Source organism: Eptatretus burgeri, chromosome 15 (assembly GCF_056783735.1).
Source record: "Eptatretus burgeri isolate ZD-2024b chromosome 15, Ebu_testis_v1, whole genome shotgun sequence".
Lineage (NCBI taxonomy): Eukaryota > Metazoa > Chordata > Myxini > Myxiniformes > Myxinidae > Eptatretus > Eptatretus burgeri.
In genome coordinates, this window is record NC_140975.1 from 14,044,820 (window position 1) to 14,062,908 (window position 18,089).

At 44.3% G+C, this 18,089-nt stretch overlaps 1 protein-coding gene across 1 annotated transcript in view; it reads right to left on the reverse strand.

Moving 5' to 3' along the window:
• Positions 1 to 18,089, reverse strand: part of LOC147011568 (uncharacterized) — a 78,660-nt gene that overhangs the window by 12,735 nt on the left and 47,836 nt on the right. The window contains exon 8 of the mRNA XM_085856350.1: positions 4,146 to 4,300. Within this exon, the coding sequence (XP_085712476.1) occupies positions 4,146 to 4,300 (155 nt within the window). The remainder of the gene's footprint in view (positions 1 to 4,145; positions 4,301 to 18,089) is intronic.

Below are 18,089 nucleotides of genomic sequence, written 5' to 3' on the forward strand. Positions count from 1 at the left end.
AGAGAGAGAGAGAGAGAGAGAGAGAGAGAGAGAGAGAGAGAGAGAGAGAGAGAGAGAGACAGACACGGGGAGAGAGAGAGAGAGAGAGACAGACACGGGGAGAGAGAGAGAGAGAGAAGAGAGAGAGAGAGAGAGAGAGAGAGAGAGAGAGAGAGAGAGAGAGAGAGAGAGAGAGAGAGAGAGAGAGAGAGAGAGAGAGAGAGAGAGAGAGAGAGAGAGAGAGAGAGAGAGAGAGAGAGAGAGAGAGAGAGAGAGACAGACACGGGGGAGAGAGAGAGAGAGAGAGGCACAGACATGGGGAGAGAGAGAGAGAGAGAGACAGACACGGGAGAGAGAGAGAGAGAGAGAGACAGAGAGAGACAGAGAGAGACAGAGAGACAGAGAGAGAGAGACAGAGCGAGAGAGACAGAGCGAGAGAGACAGAGCGAGAGAGACAGAGCGAGAGAGACAGAGACAGAGACAGAGACAGAGACAGAGACAGAGACAGAGACAGAGACAGAGACAGAGACAGAGACAGAGACAGAGAGAGAGAGAGAGAGAGAGAGAGAGAGAGAGAGAGAGAGAGAGAGAGAGAGAGAGAGAGAGAGAGAGAGAGAGAGAGAGAGAGAGAGAGAGAGAGAGAGAGAGAGAGAGAGAGAGAGAGAGAGAGAATGAATTGTGTTGGAGGGTGCTGTACTGTATTCAGAGGGGGCGGAGCGGAGTTGGGATGGAAAAAACCATGGAGGAAGCTAAATGGGGATGAACCAGGCAGCAGCAATAACAATTCAACATGTATGTCATATGGCATACATGCCTACTGAATTAACGGACGTAGAATCCATGTAATGAAAGATACTTTAGCTACTTGCTTTTCTCCGTAATTTACTTTCTTTTACTCCACTAGACACATATGCAGTGCCTATAGAAAATGTACTCCCCCTTTAAAATTTTTCTCCTTTTGATGCCTTGTACCTGGAATTAAATTGCATTAAATCAGACGTTTTCCACATTTATTTACACATTGTAACCCACAACTTCCAAGTGAAAAACAAATTTCACAAAATTCATGATAAATACAAAACGAGAATATCTTGGTTGGATAAGTGTCCACCCCCTGAGATAATACTTGGTTGAAGCACCTTTTACAGCAATTACATCTGTGAATCTGTTGGGCTAGGTCTCTACTAACTTTGTACACCTTGATTGGGCAATATTTCCCCATTCTTCTCTACAAAACTGTTCAAGCTCAGTCAAGTTGCGTGGGGAGCGTTGATTCGCAATCGCCAAGCCACAGATTTTCGATTGGATTTATGTTGGAGCTCTGACTGGGCCACTCAAGGACATTTATCTTTTTATTCCTCAGCCACTGCAGTGTAGCTCTGGCTTTGTGCTTCGGGTCATTGTCATGCTGAAAGGTGAACTTTCGTCCCAATTTTGGCTTCCTTGAAGGGAGCAGCAGGTTTTCCTCTAGGATGTTTCTATATTTTGCTCCATCCATTCTCCCTTATATCCTGACAAGTGTACCAGTCCTTGCTGATGAGAAACATCCTCATAACATGATGTTTCTACACCATGCTTCACAGTGGGGATGGTGTTCTTTGGGTGATGTGCTGTGTTGAGTTTGCAACAAATGCAAGGTTATGCATTTAGGCCAAAAAGTTCCATCTTGGTTGTCAGCCCACAAAACTTTTTTTTCCAAATGGCTTCAGAATCTCCATAGTTTGTTTTTTCATGCAAACATGAAATGGGACTCAAGGTGGGCTTTTTGAGTAATGGCTTCCTTCTTGCCACCCGGAAAAAACAGGCCAGACTTGTGGGGTGGTTGTGATATTGTTGTCTCATGCACACAGTGACCAGTCTTTGCCATAAAGGCCTGTAGCTCTTACAAAGTTTCCAGTGGCCTCTTGGTGGCTTCTCGAAGTAGTCTCCTCCTTGCTTGGTCATTCAGTTTGGAGAGACAGCCTGATCTTGGCAAGGTCTTGGTGGTACCACGTCTTCCACTTCTTAATGATTGTCTTGACTGATATTCATTGACTGATATGCTCTGATATGCTCTGATATGATATTGATATAATAATATATCAATATAATATCTGATATAATATCTGATATAATATCTGATATGATATTGACTGATATGCTCCAACTGATATTCAAAGTCTTTGAAATATTTTTATGCTCACGCCCTGATCTGTACCTATCCACAACTTTATCGTGGAGGTCTTTTTAAGCTCCTTGGTTCTCATGGTTGAGTTTTCTGTGAAATGCACTACTCAGCAGAGAAAACCTTCAGGAATTCTGAAATTCAGGAATTCAGCTGATTTTAATCTGAAATAATTAAAAACCACTTCAATGTAACACAGGTGGAGGCCAACTAACTTGTGTTATTTTGAAAGCGATTGGTTACACCTGAGCTAATTTACAATTGCTATTATAAGGGGGGTAGATGCATCAAACCAAGATATTCTGGTTTTTATTTTTAATCAATTTTCGAAAATTTGCAGAATTTGTTTTTCACTTGGAAGTTCTGGGTTATGATGTGTAAATAAAGGTGGAAAAAGCCTGATTTGATCCAACTTAATTCCAGGCTATAAGGTAACAAAAAGGTGAAAAAATTTGAAAGGGGATGTAGACTTTCTTTTGGCACTATGTGTGTAATCGGAGCCTCTGAGCTCAGCAGCACTTTGGGTGCTGTATAACTCATACCTTTTCTCAACTCAGCGCAATCTATTTAGCAAGTTGGTGCTCCCTTTGTCACATGACACCGGCGGTCTTTGTTAGCTCATGCACGTGAAGCGAAAAGCGGGATTAAGCAATCGGTCGTGTGCGTATGTATCTGCATATTGTTAAGAGCGTACATCGAAAACCGTTCACCAGAGGAAATTGAAACTTTACCACATGTCACATGACCATTTGATGTTTGACCATTTTAATTTCCAAAGCATAATTTGTACACATTTATCGCAGACGTGTAGATAGATGCAATGACAAATTTTCCGCCAGAAGAGTTGCCTTTCACTGAGGGCCACCGAGAGCCGGGGCAATACTAAGTGTAGGACATCGTTCATATAATTTTTTTAAAAATAACCTATATAGAGGTTTCCATATTTTCATCGTCAGAAGCATATGCCGTATTTAAGGGAAATCAGAGTGTTTACTTATTTCCACATGCAGATTGGTTTAACACCCTTCATCTGGATGGGGTGTGCTCACCTCTCCTGTGTTCATTTACGTCATTACGCCATATCGCTTGTCATTACCACGATTGTGATTATATAAATTGTTCCCACAGTAGTTTATTTTATGAGGGAGGGTGTCTGTCCTTGGCAATGACGTGCCAAGGAATCACCCTCATTGGCTTGGAGGGAGACACACAATAAAGTTGCCCCCAGTGTTTTATCATCACAAACAATCATTATATGAAACAAAAAATTGAAGGAATAATTATGGGCCCTATTTGTTCTGGGCCCCAGGGTAGTTACCCCACTTGTCCCCCCTCTCCTCTCTTTTTCCTCTTGCTTGCACTAAGTACTTATCAAGACTGCATGGGGTATGTATGCTATGACTACCATCTCTTGTTTATAAATATAATCGCATCCTACCAGACATCGAATAAAAATTAGTCACAAACACATCACTGAGATATATTTATTTTGATAGTGTTCATTCATTCATCGTCATTGTGAACAAGTCGTCAAGCTCAAGTCTCAAGTCAAGTCGCAAGTCACTAAATTTGTGACTCGGATCCAAGTCGCCGACTCGAATCGCCATCTCTGCCTCCAGATGAAAGCTGTGAAAGAATAACGAAGAGCACACAAACACTTGCAAACATTTACAAGATGCACATGTCGTTGAGCAGTGGGGCCTTTTACAGAAAATTGAAAATGGAAAGGGAACAAAGGGAAGCAACAGATGAAAGAAAAGAGGGTAGGGGTGTGAGAAGAATGGTGAAAGAGGACGTGGGTTAAATTTTTGCCAAATCTGGGTTTGGAATAAATAGATGATCAGACCACTGCAGTTTTCAGTTCCTTGCCATTGCAGCCATTCACTTTGAATATTTTGTATGTATCAATTATACACTCAGCTCAACTTTGAAAGAAAATGAACATTTACATAAGAGGAGTGCTTGTTGTCGGTGAAATAAAGAAAAGTAACAAATGACTTACCGATTAACACAGACGCCAAAATCATCATCATCAGAGCAGAATAAATGAGAAAGATCATTGTCACAAGTGAAAAGCAGATCCTCGAGTTGGTGCTGATATGAGATTGGTACCTGAAGTCAGGGATTATTAATCCAGCACCGAGTTCCAAATCCTGATTTCAAACACTCTCGATCACACCAAGAGTAGTTGTGAATAATTCACATCTCATCCGATCGGAACGTTCTACAATCTCCTCCCATAACGGGGTGGACCCGATAAATTTTTTAGGAGGTTCAAAACACGATCAAATAGATATTCACCTTATAGGTGTTTTCATTTCTTTATCTACATTCTAAAGAAAGTCCAACGGGAAATAACAAGAACTAGAACTGCACTCGGTAGAGAACATCCATCCAACAGGCTGAACAGTTTACATTTTGCATCCCATTGTGAGGCCGCATCTGGATCCGGACCTAAACCAAAATCTAATCGGCTTGTTCTTGTCACTTTACCAACTCATCATAACTCGTCCACAACTTTTTGAAATATCATGCTACACATATATATATATATATATATATATATATATATATATATATATATATATATATATATATATATATATATATATATATATATATATATATATAGTTTTTATCCCCTTCTCCCAATTATGAAGAATTACTGAGAAAATTAAAAAAATTCTCGTATTCAGAGCTGGATTCGGATGTTCACCAAAATCGAATCATTTAGTCCTTGTCACACATCCAACATGCCCACCAAGTTCCGTCGGAATCCGTCCACAACTTCGAGATATCCTGTTCACAAACAGACAGACAGACAGACAGTGACAGACAGATATGGGGGAAAACACAACCTCAGTCCACCTTCGGTGGCAGAGGTCATGAGACACAGGAAAGTAATCGGAGCATTAATCCTAATCTCAGGACAACTTTTGTGCTTTATGTCCGTCAAAGTATGAGTGTACGTCAGCAAATTTTGTTCCTTTTGTTCTGAAGACAAAGACATGGGGGGTTGGTCTCAACAACTCCCGCATGGACAATATTTTTTGATATTGCACGTATTGTTGGGTGTCGAGTGGGGAGGTTATGTAAAGAAAACAAAAAATTAAAACGAGAAAGAAATGGAACTCAGAGAGGAGAGCAAGGAAGTTGGTTGGGAGTGTTGGAGGAATGTGGACAGGGTAAATTGTCTTCCATATTTTTGTACGAAATAAATAAATGGTCGTACGAGAACAGTTTTCAGTTAATTCCACGAGGCATGCACTTTGGTTGTTTTGTTTTTCAAATATAAACGAATCTCTTTGATGGCAAATAAACGTTTGCACAAAAGGGTTTTTGGAGGAAAGTAAGAAATGTAACAAATCACTTACTGGTGAGCACAGACCCCGATATCATCATCAGCAGAGTGGGACAAATGAGAAAGATCATTGTCGGGAGAGAAAATCAGATCCTCGAGTTGGTGCTGATATGATATTAGAACCTGAGGTCAGAGACTATGAACCATCACCGAGTTCCAGATCCTGATATCAACCACTCCCGGGAACACCAATAGTACTTGTGGATAATTCACTTTCCATCAAATCAGAACGTTCCACCATCACCTCCCACAAGGGAAAATCAATCCCTGATGCTACATAAAAGGGGATCCTGAATGATATTGAGCTTGGACGTTCGAAACACCAACAAATATATATTTACAATCACACTCATTCAATAAATTCCACAATAATCAAATAAATATATCATAAAATGAAAACAAATAAATTCCTTGAAAGTCGATTTAAATGTGTGCAACTACGGAACTGGCATTCAATGTGTGTTTTTTCTGCTCATTTTTGTGTACAGTGTGGAATCACAGCCCAGGTATGTACAGGTACCAAACAGCTCGATAGCGCTCGCCAAGCCAGCTGTTCCTTTTCAACAGTTTCGAATGGATGCTTGTTTGAGTGCTTGAGCCACTTGACGAGCATTCTACAAGAAACGTGGTAACTGAACACCCCCCCCCCCATCTCTATTATAGACTTACAGTGACTGGACAGTGGGTTGGGTGCGTGGGGGTGAAGTCACCAGATGCCACCTTGAATCTCCCACAAAACCTGCAATTCGCACCAGACACACATTCGGCTGCAACCGAGACGACGAATTATGCTCAGAAAATGGATTTCGCTCCCATCTCTCAATGATATTGTTGCGGTTCTCGGGACCGCATGCATACAACAGACAGGTGTCCTGAGACAGTTATGCCATTAATATATGTGTAGATAGACCCCTTCCTTTTGTTTAGTGGGAAGACAAGGGAGTGCGTTGCGATGGGTTGATAGTTACCTTCGCAAACTTTGTTGCGAAGGTTATGTTTTGATCGCTGTGTATTTATTTATTTATTTGTGAATATGTGTGTTTGTTTGTTTGTTTGTTATTCGCATAACTTCAAAAGTATTGAACTGAATCGCAGCAAATTTGGTGGGATGATTGATTATTATCCGAGGACCATTTGATTAGATTTTGGGAGCGATCGGGTCAAAGGTCAAGGTCAAGGTCATGAAAAGGTCAAAATCGTCTTTTTTACCATAGCACGGTCAATTTGTATCCAATTTGCATGCAACTAATGCCAAAATGTTCAGAATTCAATGCCCCATCTTGTGATATGTGACATGACACAATGACGTAATAACCCTTATTAGCGGTTGGGAGTCAAAGGTCAGGGGGGGTCACGACATTGCAAAATGTGCGGTTTTAGTCATAACACGGTCAATTTTATCCGATTTGCATGAAACCAACACCAAAATGTTGACTGTTCTGTTCCCCACACTGTAATACCAATTAGAAAATTAAGAGTACAAAGGTCAAGGTCGAGGTTGTGAAAAGGTCAAAATCGTCATTTTGCCATAGTGCGGTCGATTTTTATCCAATTTGCATGCAACCAATACCAAAATGTTGTGAATTCAATGATAATCTTGTGATATATGATATGACACAGGAAATTTAATGTTTTTAAGCCATCATAACACATATGAGATGGCATATGTGTTATGGGATTAAATACCCTCACAATCAATGGTTTCTGGAGGGGGGGGCAAAATGTAGCGTTGGCGAAGGTATGCACTCTACTGAGTGCCCATTCTAGTTCGGTTATTAAATCATTTTCCACTCTTATTTCATCCCCACTCTTTTTCTTTTCTTTTCTGAGGCAAAATCCGCGACGTGCGCTTTGGGCTAGACTATCGCTTTGAGCTTCCACGACAACCCACAGTATCCTCTGCCTGCTGGCCCCTCGTCTCATCTACCATAAGCGTGCACCACCATCTACCTGAAAACAGACGTGTGCGACAAGTCACGTACGCTTTAGCACCCAGGTGGGCAGGCTGTATCATTCCCCTCACTTGCTCCAACCGTATCGGGCGTCTGCCCGAAACACAGCCCAGGCGGGCAGACCAGGTGAGGGGTCAGGGCCAGTCAGAACGCCGGCTCGGGCGATGATGTCGGACTTGGCATGGCCCCTCCCCCGAGCTCCGAGCTCTATAAAAGACAGGGAAGCTCCTCCATCTAGAAGAATTGTGTTCGGTGTGGGTGTTTTCATGCGGAGTGTTCCTGCTTCTCGACTCCGCCCACGTCTTGCCTCGATGGTCCGCCTCCTGTTCCTCATCTCCACCCACACGACTTCGAACCGACTCCACCTTCCTGGTTCCGCCCACTGCTCCACCCTCGCCCTCTGGACTCCGTCCTTCTCCACTCAAGCTCCTCCTTCAGAACACGATCTCCACACGTGCGGCTGTGGCCAGAACAACACGACTATTGTCGGGTACCACACCACGGAGCATCAGGTCAGGTATGGGAGCATGTGCCAGAACAGCGCGTCGCTGCGTCCACTTTCCGCCGGTACTCCAGGGGCCTCCGTCTGCCAATCCCCCAGGCAGATGTCAGGCCCATCCCCATCTCCTTGAGATGATGGTCAACCTGCTGCAACCATGAGGCACGTGGTCGGCCCACTGGCCTCCTCCACTCATGAGACTCCCTCGCTGAGAGAATCTGGTGAGCAGGATCAGCGTCAGGAAAATGAGCCACATGTCCATACAGCCGCAACTGACGCTCACGGACTATGCAGGTAACAAATCTCATCCGAGTCTCTCTCAGCAACCGCTCGTTGGACACAAAATCCGACCACCGATAGCCAAGGATTCTCCGAAGACACCTGGTACCAAAAGAATTAAGTCTCCATCTCAGATCCTTGGTCAGGGTCCAAGTCTCGCACCCATAGAGCAAGACTGGAAGTACCAAGGACCTGAAGACTCGGACTTTCGTCCTCCCGCACAGGTACCGGCAGCGCCACACCCCATGATCCAGTGAATCCATGACTCCCCAGGCCCGACCCAGATGTCTATTGACCTCTGACTCGCAGCCAGCAGAGACATGAATATCACTGCCAAGGTAAGTGAAGCTCTCCACGACCTCAACATCCTCACCACAAACAGACACAGACAGGACAGCAGCATCCAAGATGTCACCGAAAGCCTGGATCTTAGTTTTGACCCAAGAAACCCGTAATCCCAGCGGCTCCGACTCCTCATTCAGCACCTCGAGGGCCCCCAAAAGGATGTCTAAAGTCTCCGCAAAGATGACTGCATCATCTGCAAAATCAAGGTCCGAGATCTTGACATTCCCAAACGATGCACCGCAACTTGATCTCTCCGACATCCTCCCTAAAATCCAGTCCATACAAGTGCTGAAAAGTGTGGGGGCAAGGACACATCCCTGACGAACTCCAGTAACAACTGGAAATAAGTCAGAGATGGTACTACCACATTTCACAGCACTCTCAGTACCAGAGTAGAGTTCAGACATCAGATCGATCAGTTTTGGTGGCATCCCACGAAGACCAAGAATCCTTTCCATCCCACGAAGACCAAGAAGAAGAATTCACTGAATCGAACGCTTTACAGAGATCAACATAGGCTGCATGCAGCCCCTGCCGAAACTCTCATCTGCGTTCGGTGAGGACATGAAGGGCAAGGCTACGGTCAATCGTTGTTGGATTGGATACGGATACATCAAGGATACAGATACGGTCACGGAGCATCCCTCCCCCGAAACCTCCAGGTACTGAAAGCTATCACCTCAACCCCCTCTCTCCCTGGCTATAAAAGTCCCTTTTTCATTGGGGTTTCTTTTTCTGTGTTTGTGTCTGAGTGTGCTGGCGCCTGTCTGTTAAGTAAGCCTAGAGAAAATCCTTATTAATGTTACTGTTAATTGTTACTTTTCCTCGCTTGCTTGTTAATAAATCGTTGTTATTAGGAATGTTCCCAGCTCGCCTTTGTCTTTTCTCTTATTGGTCCAGTATGGTTCGAATCTAAGTTTAGCCGGGTCTTTATTTCCAATGATCTGTTCCTTCTAGCCAGTACATCCTTGGCAGTGTCGCTCGGCTGCATCCGATCCGCAAAAGTGATCTGATCCGGTAGAGTGATCCGGTTCAGACAAGGTGTGCTGAGGGCGTGGTTCCTCAGTAAGTTATCCACGTGGTTAATTATGTAACCCGATTCCGTAGACGGGAGGATCCTCGGTCACGCAGTTGAGTTATTAGCGTCCACGGTCAGTTAAGCGACCCGCAACGTCACGGAATTATCCGTGAGCAACGGCCTACAATTCCGGGGATTCTGATGGGAATCGACGTTGCTAGTGGTCTTCTCTTCTCACCCCACCTAGTGGTCTTCTCACCCGACCCCGCCGGCCCACGACAAAATGATTTATGTGTGGTTTCAGATAGCTGACAACATGCCTGACCGAGAGTAAAAAGTTTAACTCTGAAATACTACCATATATTTCATCCGGAGAGGTCAAAGGAGGTCATGTTGAGTTAAAAAGTGCCATTTTGAGCCCTGATGGCAACTTATCGGTGCAGTCTTTTCCCGATGGAATGTATTTACGACTCAATATTTTGGCCAACCATGGACCTTCTGGGTGCAAGATGAGTTATAAAGTGCCTGAAGAGAGCAGGCCCGAGCTGCTCCTATGGTTTGCAGCGAGTGCCCCGGAAGCAGTGGGGGAAAGACAGCGGCACCTGTACTGTATATGTGGAAGAATTGCATTGCTCAGCTGGTGGATTGCCCAGATACCTCAGATGGCAGAGCATTGGTATACTGGTATGAGTTTCTCGAGGACCTGGATTTGATTCCTGTCCTGGGCCTGTAATTTTCCCACATATATTTATGATTATGATGTTCTATCCTGATCACTTCTAATTATATATACTGTGTGTGTGTGTGTGTGTGTGTGTGTGTGTGTGTGTGTGTGTGTGTGTGTGTGTGTGTGTGTGTGTGTGTGTGTGTGTGTGTGTGTGTGTGTGTGTGTGTGTGTACATACATTGACATATATTATATTATGCGATATCAATTCATAATATTCAGTTTGCAGTAACACAAATGAATACAACAAAATACCAGCAATTTCGATTAATCATCTACGTCATCAACCCCATATCATCGCATCATCGACACCCTCACCACCCTACAGGTGCTGTTCTTGGTCAGTGGTGGTATAATTTTTCCAATTCTTACAACACCCACAAAAATCGTTGCAAGACTAACCCTACCGACAACATGAGCACAGCCATCCTTCACAATGAGTTTTCACACAATTACAATTACCATTCTCTTTGAGGACTCACTCTGCGGCTGAAGCCATTGTCATCCACGTGATAGACAGTTCATTGTTTGATACTGTCCATCCACATCCATCAGAGGATGGGGAATTTATAACATTTTATCAGGGGAGAACCCTTCGAAGCCAAGTAAGCAATATCTTGGCAGATTGATGTGAATGTGACATCGGTGTCATCATCTATCTCGACAAAGTTTGTCATTATAGGATAATCTGACAGTCCAACACTCCACGCAAGGAGGTGACACAGTTCAATGGTGATAGTATCTTCAACAGATGCAAGCGTAAGATTTGCGGCAGTCGGTGGCCATGGACAGTCCTGAGCAGGTGTTCTTTGCAAGGCATTCCTTATGATGTGCGCTGCTTGGTAGATGAGCAAAGTTTCATCAACTCCTGGTGCTGAAGCTACTGAATGATGACTTGATTCAATCTAAATGACTGAGATGTCACTGTGCATGATTTTTGAGCCCATTTTCAGATGTCTACCAGCAAATGATACACCAAGTTCCATTCACTGCACACCTGCATTTACCTGTTCTGCGAGGGTAGCTCGTTTCTCTTTCAGCACATTTCAAGGATAAAGTAATGAGCTTGGTCATCCGGAATACTTCATGATTCTTGATGAGTTCCTCCTCTATGATAATACTGTGAAATTTACCTTTCAGGTGCAGTTCTTGGTTTCTGTTTATCCACCAGGAATCTGCAATATTCCTTGGAGTAAAGTTTATCATATCTTACTTCAAGGGCGACACAATCTTGTTCTCTGATGTACATCAAAATGCTTTCATGGTGTTTCAGTGTGGCAGCTTACAGTAGTTTTCCTGAAAAATCATCCAAGTTGGCATGAAATAATTTCCATTTATCCTTTTCACTCATTCAGGAAGTTTGATAGCTTCACACTCTCGGAAGATGTACTGACTTATTTACTAATCTGCTGTCAATGTCTCAGCTCACATTAAAGTGTCTTTTTTTTTTTGTTGGACATTCTCATGTAGATGTCTCGTGTTGGCTTAATGGTTATGGTTTTGGATCCTGGAGTCCTGAGTTCAAATCACTCTCAGCTGTTGAATTAATACCAGGTGGGGGTGAACTCCACCTTTCATACTTCTGAGGTCGGCAAAATGAGTGCCAGCATGCTAGTCTACTGTGTCGGAGTGGTGACCCATCCAGGATTGTGCCCAATAGCCAAGGAGACTGCTTCGACAGCACCAACGCTCTGTACAAAGTATGGTCCCAATCTCCTCCTCCTCCTCATCCTCATGTGGCGTTCCACCTTCTTGCAAATTCTGCTCACTGCAGGGAGGACATCTGTTCAGGCGGCTATGAATGTAATTCTTCCATGGGCTTCTCTTGAGATGCAGAAGATAGGTAAAACTAGATCATGCAACTCTGCCCCGATAAACTCGGAGGAGGTGAAGCACTGCTTCCTCTTCAGACAAATATTAATAAAATGCCGATAACAGATGGCATGAAAACCTGCTTCGGCAGGAATGTCGCAGAACTCGACTTCGACGAGATGCTCGATCATGATCCTTTGTAATTCAATATTGGCAAGCACCGGCCATTCCTACCCAGTTCATGAAAAATATTTATTCCATCTAAATGGGTCAATAAGGTCATTTTTTTAACATTTATGCAGTGAATAAACACTTTAAAGATCAGTTGTGCTCAACATGACGAACTTGTGACGATTGCTGTAGCCCAACTCTCGTGCACATCATGTGACATAAGCAAGCGCTCTGATTAGTGAAGATTCAACAGGTAGTGTTGGACACAAATTCATGCTCAACATGGAGAAATAGTCCAACCTTAAAGCTTACAAACATCTAAACTGGCAGGAATCAAGAGTTAAACTTTTAGTATATGCTCGACCGGTGTTTTTCAACCTTTTTTGTCCCACACCCCACTTTGATTTTCAAAAAAAATCGTACGCCCCACCATGATTGGAGACACTGCAGTATATACACTACATATGTATTCAAAAGGCTTTATTAGAACTTTATTGCAAATTTTATTCAATTGCTACTCACTTCAATGGGAGCCCTGGGGCCCTTGACGCTGGCTGCAGATTTGTTTGATTCGAGGAACCAATTTTGTCCGTTTCAGCCTTAAATCACCACGTTTCGTGATTTCCAGTCGATTTCTCTGAGCTTGCAGCAAATCGGCAACAACACTAAATCTACATTCGACTAAATAAGATGAGGGAAAATTTATCAATACTTCCCTTGCCAAAGTAGTCGAGTTTGGGTATTTCTTTTCGCCCTCCCCAGACAGCCGCATCATGGTTCAAACTTTTGAAAATTTGAAAGTGAAAAGCCATGAAAGCGATCATATATTGATTCATTAATTCTGAATCCTCATGCCCCACTAAAATATTGCCACGCCCCACCTTGAGAAACACTGTGCCAGATCTTACCTTGTTCTCTGAATACTAGTATTTATATTTTCGAATTTTCGGAAATAAACTGAACGATAAATGGTCTCTTGTTGCAGCCCACATGTTCTCGAATGTTGTGTTAGCTTGTATCTGTTGCTGCGAATGAGCCTGGGGAGCAACTGCTGAAACCTATCTGTTCGGATTCTTCCCGACATCTTTACTCTGTTCCTTTCCCATTTCTTAAAAAAAAAAAATTATTTTGCATAATTCTCTTTAATTCTTGATTTTTCTTCTCTTTCATCTCTCTATTCCTCTCTTTCGTTATCTATCTCTCTCAGGGGAAGTGAATTGTTGCAGAATTTATTTTCTGTAAGTCTCACTTGGCTGCGCCTGGATGGGTTTGAGGGTTGCGGAGTAGCGGCTGAAACCCGAATCCTATCCAGGTTCCCCATGATGACTCCATCTTTACTCTTGACTTCGTCCGGTTCCTTCTTAGGTTTCCGTTTCATTCGCATCCACTGGTCTGTAAAATGTAAAATGGCGGATTCTGCGTCGATAAACCACACAAACAGACAATCCCGTGGATATGGAAAGACATACTCCATCTGTTTGTCCTTATTTTTGTTTTATTTATTTCGTAAATCGAGTGGAATATCAGGTTTTTTTGAAGAAAAGAAAAAATCGAGCTTTGATGCAACTTTGCTCTTCCCGTGGCATGTGTTGGAAAATATTACCAGACAGACATTGGTGAAAACTGCCAGACAGTAGTGAAAACAGCCAGACAATGGTGAAAACAGACACAGTGGTGAAAACAGCCAGACAATGGTGAAAACAGCCAGACAGTGGTGAAAACAGCCAGACAGTGGTGAAAACAGCCAGACAGACAGTGGTGAAAACAGACAGACAGACAGTGGTGAAAACAGCCAGACAGACAGTGGTGAAAACGGCCAGACAGTGGTGAAAACGGCCAGACAGTGGTGAAAACAGCCAGACAGTGGTGAAAACAGCCAGACAGACAGTGGTGAAAACAGACAGACAGACAGTGGTGAAAACAGACAGACAGACAGTGGTGAAAACAGCCAGACAGACAGTGGTGAAAACGGCCAGACAGTGGTGAAAACAGCCAGACAGTGATGAAAACAGACAGACATTGGTGAAAACGGCCAGACAGTGGTGAAAACAGCCAGACAATGGTGAAAACAGACACAGTGGTGAAAACAGCCAGACAATGGTGAAAACAGACAGACAGTGGTGAAAACAGCCAGACAGTGGTGAAAACAGCCAGACAGTGGTGAAAACAGCCAGACAGTGGTGAAAACAGCCAGACAGACAGTGGTGAAAACAGACAGACAGACAGTGGTGAAAACAGCCAGACAGACAGTGGTGAAAACGGCCAGACAGTGGTGAAAACGGCCAGACAGTGGTGAAAACAGCCAGACATTGGTGCAAACAGACAGGCAGTGGTGAAAACCGACAGGCAGTGGTGAAAACAGCCAGACAATGGTGAAAACAGACAGGCAGTGGTGAAAACAGCCAGACAATGGTGAAAACAGACAGACAGTGGTGAAAACAGCCAGACAATGGTGAAAACAGACACAGTGGTGAAAACAGCCAGACCTTGGTGAAAACAGCCAGACCGTAGTGAAAACAGCCAGACAATGGTGAAAACAGACACACAGACATTGGTGCAAACAGACAGGCAGTGTTGAAAACAGCCAGACAATGGTGAAAACAGACAGACAGTAGTAAAAACAGACAGGCAGTGGTGAAAACAGACAGGCAGTGGTGGAAACAGCCAGACAATGGTGAAAACAGACAGACAGTGGTGAAAACAACCAGACAATGGTGAAAACAGACAGACAGTGGTGAAAACGGCCAGACAGTGGTGAAAACAGCCAGACAGTGATGAAAACAGACAGACATTGGTGAAAACGGCCAGACAGTGGTAAAAACAGCCAGACAATGGTGAAAACAGACAGACAGTGGTGAAAACAGCCAGACAGTGGTGAAAACAGCCAGACAATGGTGAAAACAGACACAGTGGTGAAAACAGCCAGACAATGGTGAAAACAGACAGACAGTGGTGAAAACAGCCAGACAGTGGTGAAAACAGCCAGACAGTGGTGAAAACAGCCAGACAGACAGTGGTGAAAACAGACAGACAGACAGTGGTGAAAACAGCCAGACAGACAGTGGTGAAAACGGCCAGACAGTGGTGAAAACGGCCAGACAGTGGTGAAAACAGACAGACAGTGGTGAAAACAGACAGACATTGGTGAAAACCGACAGGCAGTGGTGAAAACCGACAGACAGTGGTGAAAACAGCCAGACAATGGTGAAAACAGCCAGACAGTGGTGAAAACAGCCAGACCTTGGTGAAAACAGCCAGACCGTGGTGAAAACAGCCAGACAATGGTGAAAACAGACAGACAGACAGTGGTGCAAACAGACAGGCAGTGTTGAAAACAGCCAGACAATGGTGAATACAGACAGGCAGTGGTGAAAACAGACAGACAGTGGTAAAAACAGACAGGCAGTGGTGAAAACAGCCAGACAATGGTGAAAACAGACAGGCAGTGGTGAAAACAGTCAGACAATGGTGAAAACAGACAGACAGTGGTGAAAACAGACAGACAGTGGTGAAAACAGACAGACAGTGGTGAAAACGGCCAGACAGTGGTGAAAACGGCCAGACAGTGGTGAAAACAGACACAGTGGTGAAAACAGCCAGACCTTGGTGAAAACAGCCAGACCGTAGTGAAAACAGCCAGACAATGGTGAAAACAGACACACAGACATTGGTGCAAACAGACAGGCAGTGTTGAAAACAGCCAGACAATGGTGAAAACAGACAGACAGTAGTAAAAACAGACAGGCAGTGGTGAAAACAGACAGGCAGTGGTGGAAACAGCCAGACAATGGTGAAAACAGACAGACAGTGGTGAAAACAACCAGACAATGGTGAAAACAGACAGACAGTGGTGAAAACGGCCAGACAGTGGTGAAAACAGCCAGACAGTGATGAAAACAGACAGACATTGGTGAAAACGGCCAGACAGTGGTAAAAACAGCCAGACAATGGTGAAAACAGACAGACAGTGGTGAAAACAGCCAGACAGTGGTGAAAACAGCCAGACAATGGTGAAAACAGACACAGTGGTGAAAACAGCCAGACAATGGTGAAAACAGACAGACAGTGGTGAAAACAGCCAGACAGTGGTGAAAACAGCCAGACAGTGGTGAAAACAGCCAGACAGACAGTGGTGAAAACATACAGACAGACAGTGGTGAAAACAGCCAGACAGACAGTGGTGAAAACGGCCAGACAGTGGTGAAAACGGCCAGACAGTGGTGAAAACAGACAGACAGTGGTGAAAACAGACAGACATTGGTGAAAACCGACAGGCAGTGGTGAAAACCGACAGGCAGTGGTGAAAACAGCCAGACAATGGTGAAAACAGACAGACAGTGGTGAAAACAGCCAGACAATGGTGAAAACAGCCAGACAGTGGTGAAAACAGACAGACAGTGGTGAAAACAGACAGACAGTGGTGAAAACAGCCAGACAGTGGTGAAAACAGCCAGACAGTGGTGAAAACAGCCAGACAGACAGTGGTGAAAACAGACAGACAGACAGTGGTGAAAACAGCCAGACAGACAGTGGTGAAAACGGCCAGACAGTGGTGAAAACGGCCAGACAGTGGTGAAAACAGACAGACAGTGGTGAAAACAGACAGACATTGGTGAAAACCGACAGGCAGTGGTGAAAACCGACAGGCAGTGGTGAAAACAGCCAGACAATGGTGAAAACAGACAGACAGTGGTGAAAACAGCCAGACAATGGTGAAAACAGCCAGACAGTGGTGAAAACAGCCAGACCTTGGTGAAAACAGACAGACAGTGGTGAAAACAGACAGACAGTGGTGAAAACAGACAGACAGTGGTGAAAACGGCCAGACAGTGGTGAAAACGGCCAGACAGTGGTGAAAACAGCCAGACAGTGATGAAAACAGACAGACATTGGTGAAAACGGCCAGACAGTGGTGAAATCAGCCAGACAATGGTGAAAACAGACAGACAGTGGTGAAAACAGCCAGACAGTGGTGAAAACAGCCAGACAGTGGTGAAAACAGCCAGACAGACAGTGATGAAAACAGACAGACAGACAGTGGTGAAAACAGCCACACAGTGGTGAAAACGGCCAGACAGTGGTGAAAACGGCCAGACAGTGGTGAAAACAGCCAGACAGTGATGAAAACAGACAGACATTGGTGAAAACGGCCAGACAGTGGTGAAAACAGACAGACATTGGTGCAAACAGACAGGCAGTGGTGAAAACAGACAGGCAGTGGTGAAAACCGACAGGCAGTGGTGAAAACCGACAGGCAGTGGTGAAAACCGACAGGCAGTGGTGAAAACAGCCAGACAATGGTGAAAACAGACAGGCAGTGGTGAAAACAGCCAGACAATGGTGAAAACAGACAGGCAGTGGTGAAAACAGCCAGACAGTGGTGAAAACAGCCAGACAATGGTGAAAACAGCCAGACAGTGGTGAAAACAGCCAGACAGTGGTGAAAACAGCCAGACAGACAGTGGTGAAAACAGACAGACAGACAGTGGTGAAAACAGACAGACAGACAGTGGTGAAAACAGCCAGACAGACAGTGGTGAAAACGGCCAGACAGTGGTGAAAACAGCCAGACAGTGATGAAAACAGACAGACATTGGTGAAAACGGCCAGACAGTGGTGAAAACAGCCAGACAATGGTGAAAACAGACACAGTGGTGAAAACAGCCAGACAATGGTGAAAACAGACAGACAGTGGTGAAAACAGCCAGACAGTGGTGAAAACAGCCAGACAGTGGTGAAAACAGCCAGACAGTGGTGAAAACAGCCAGACAGACAGTGGTGAA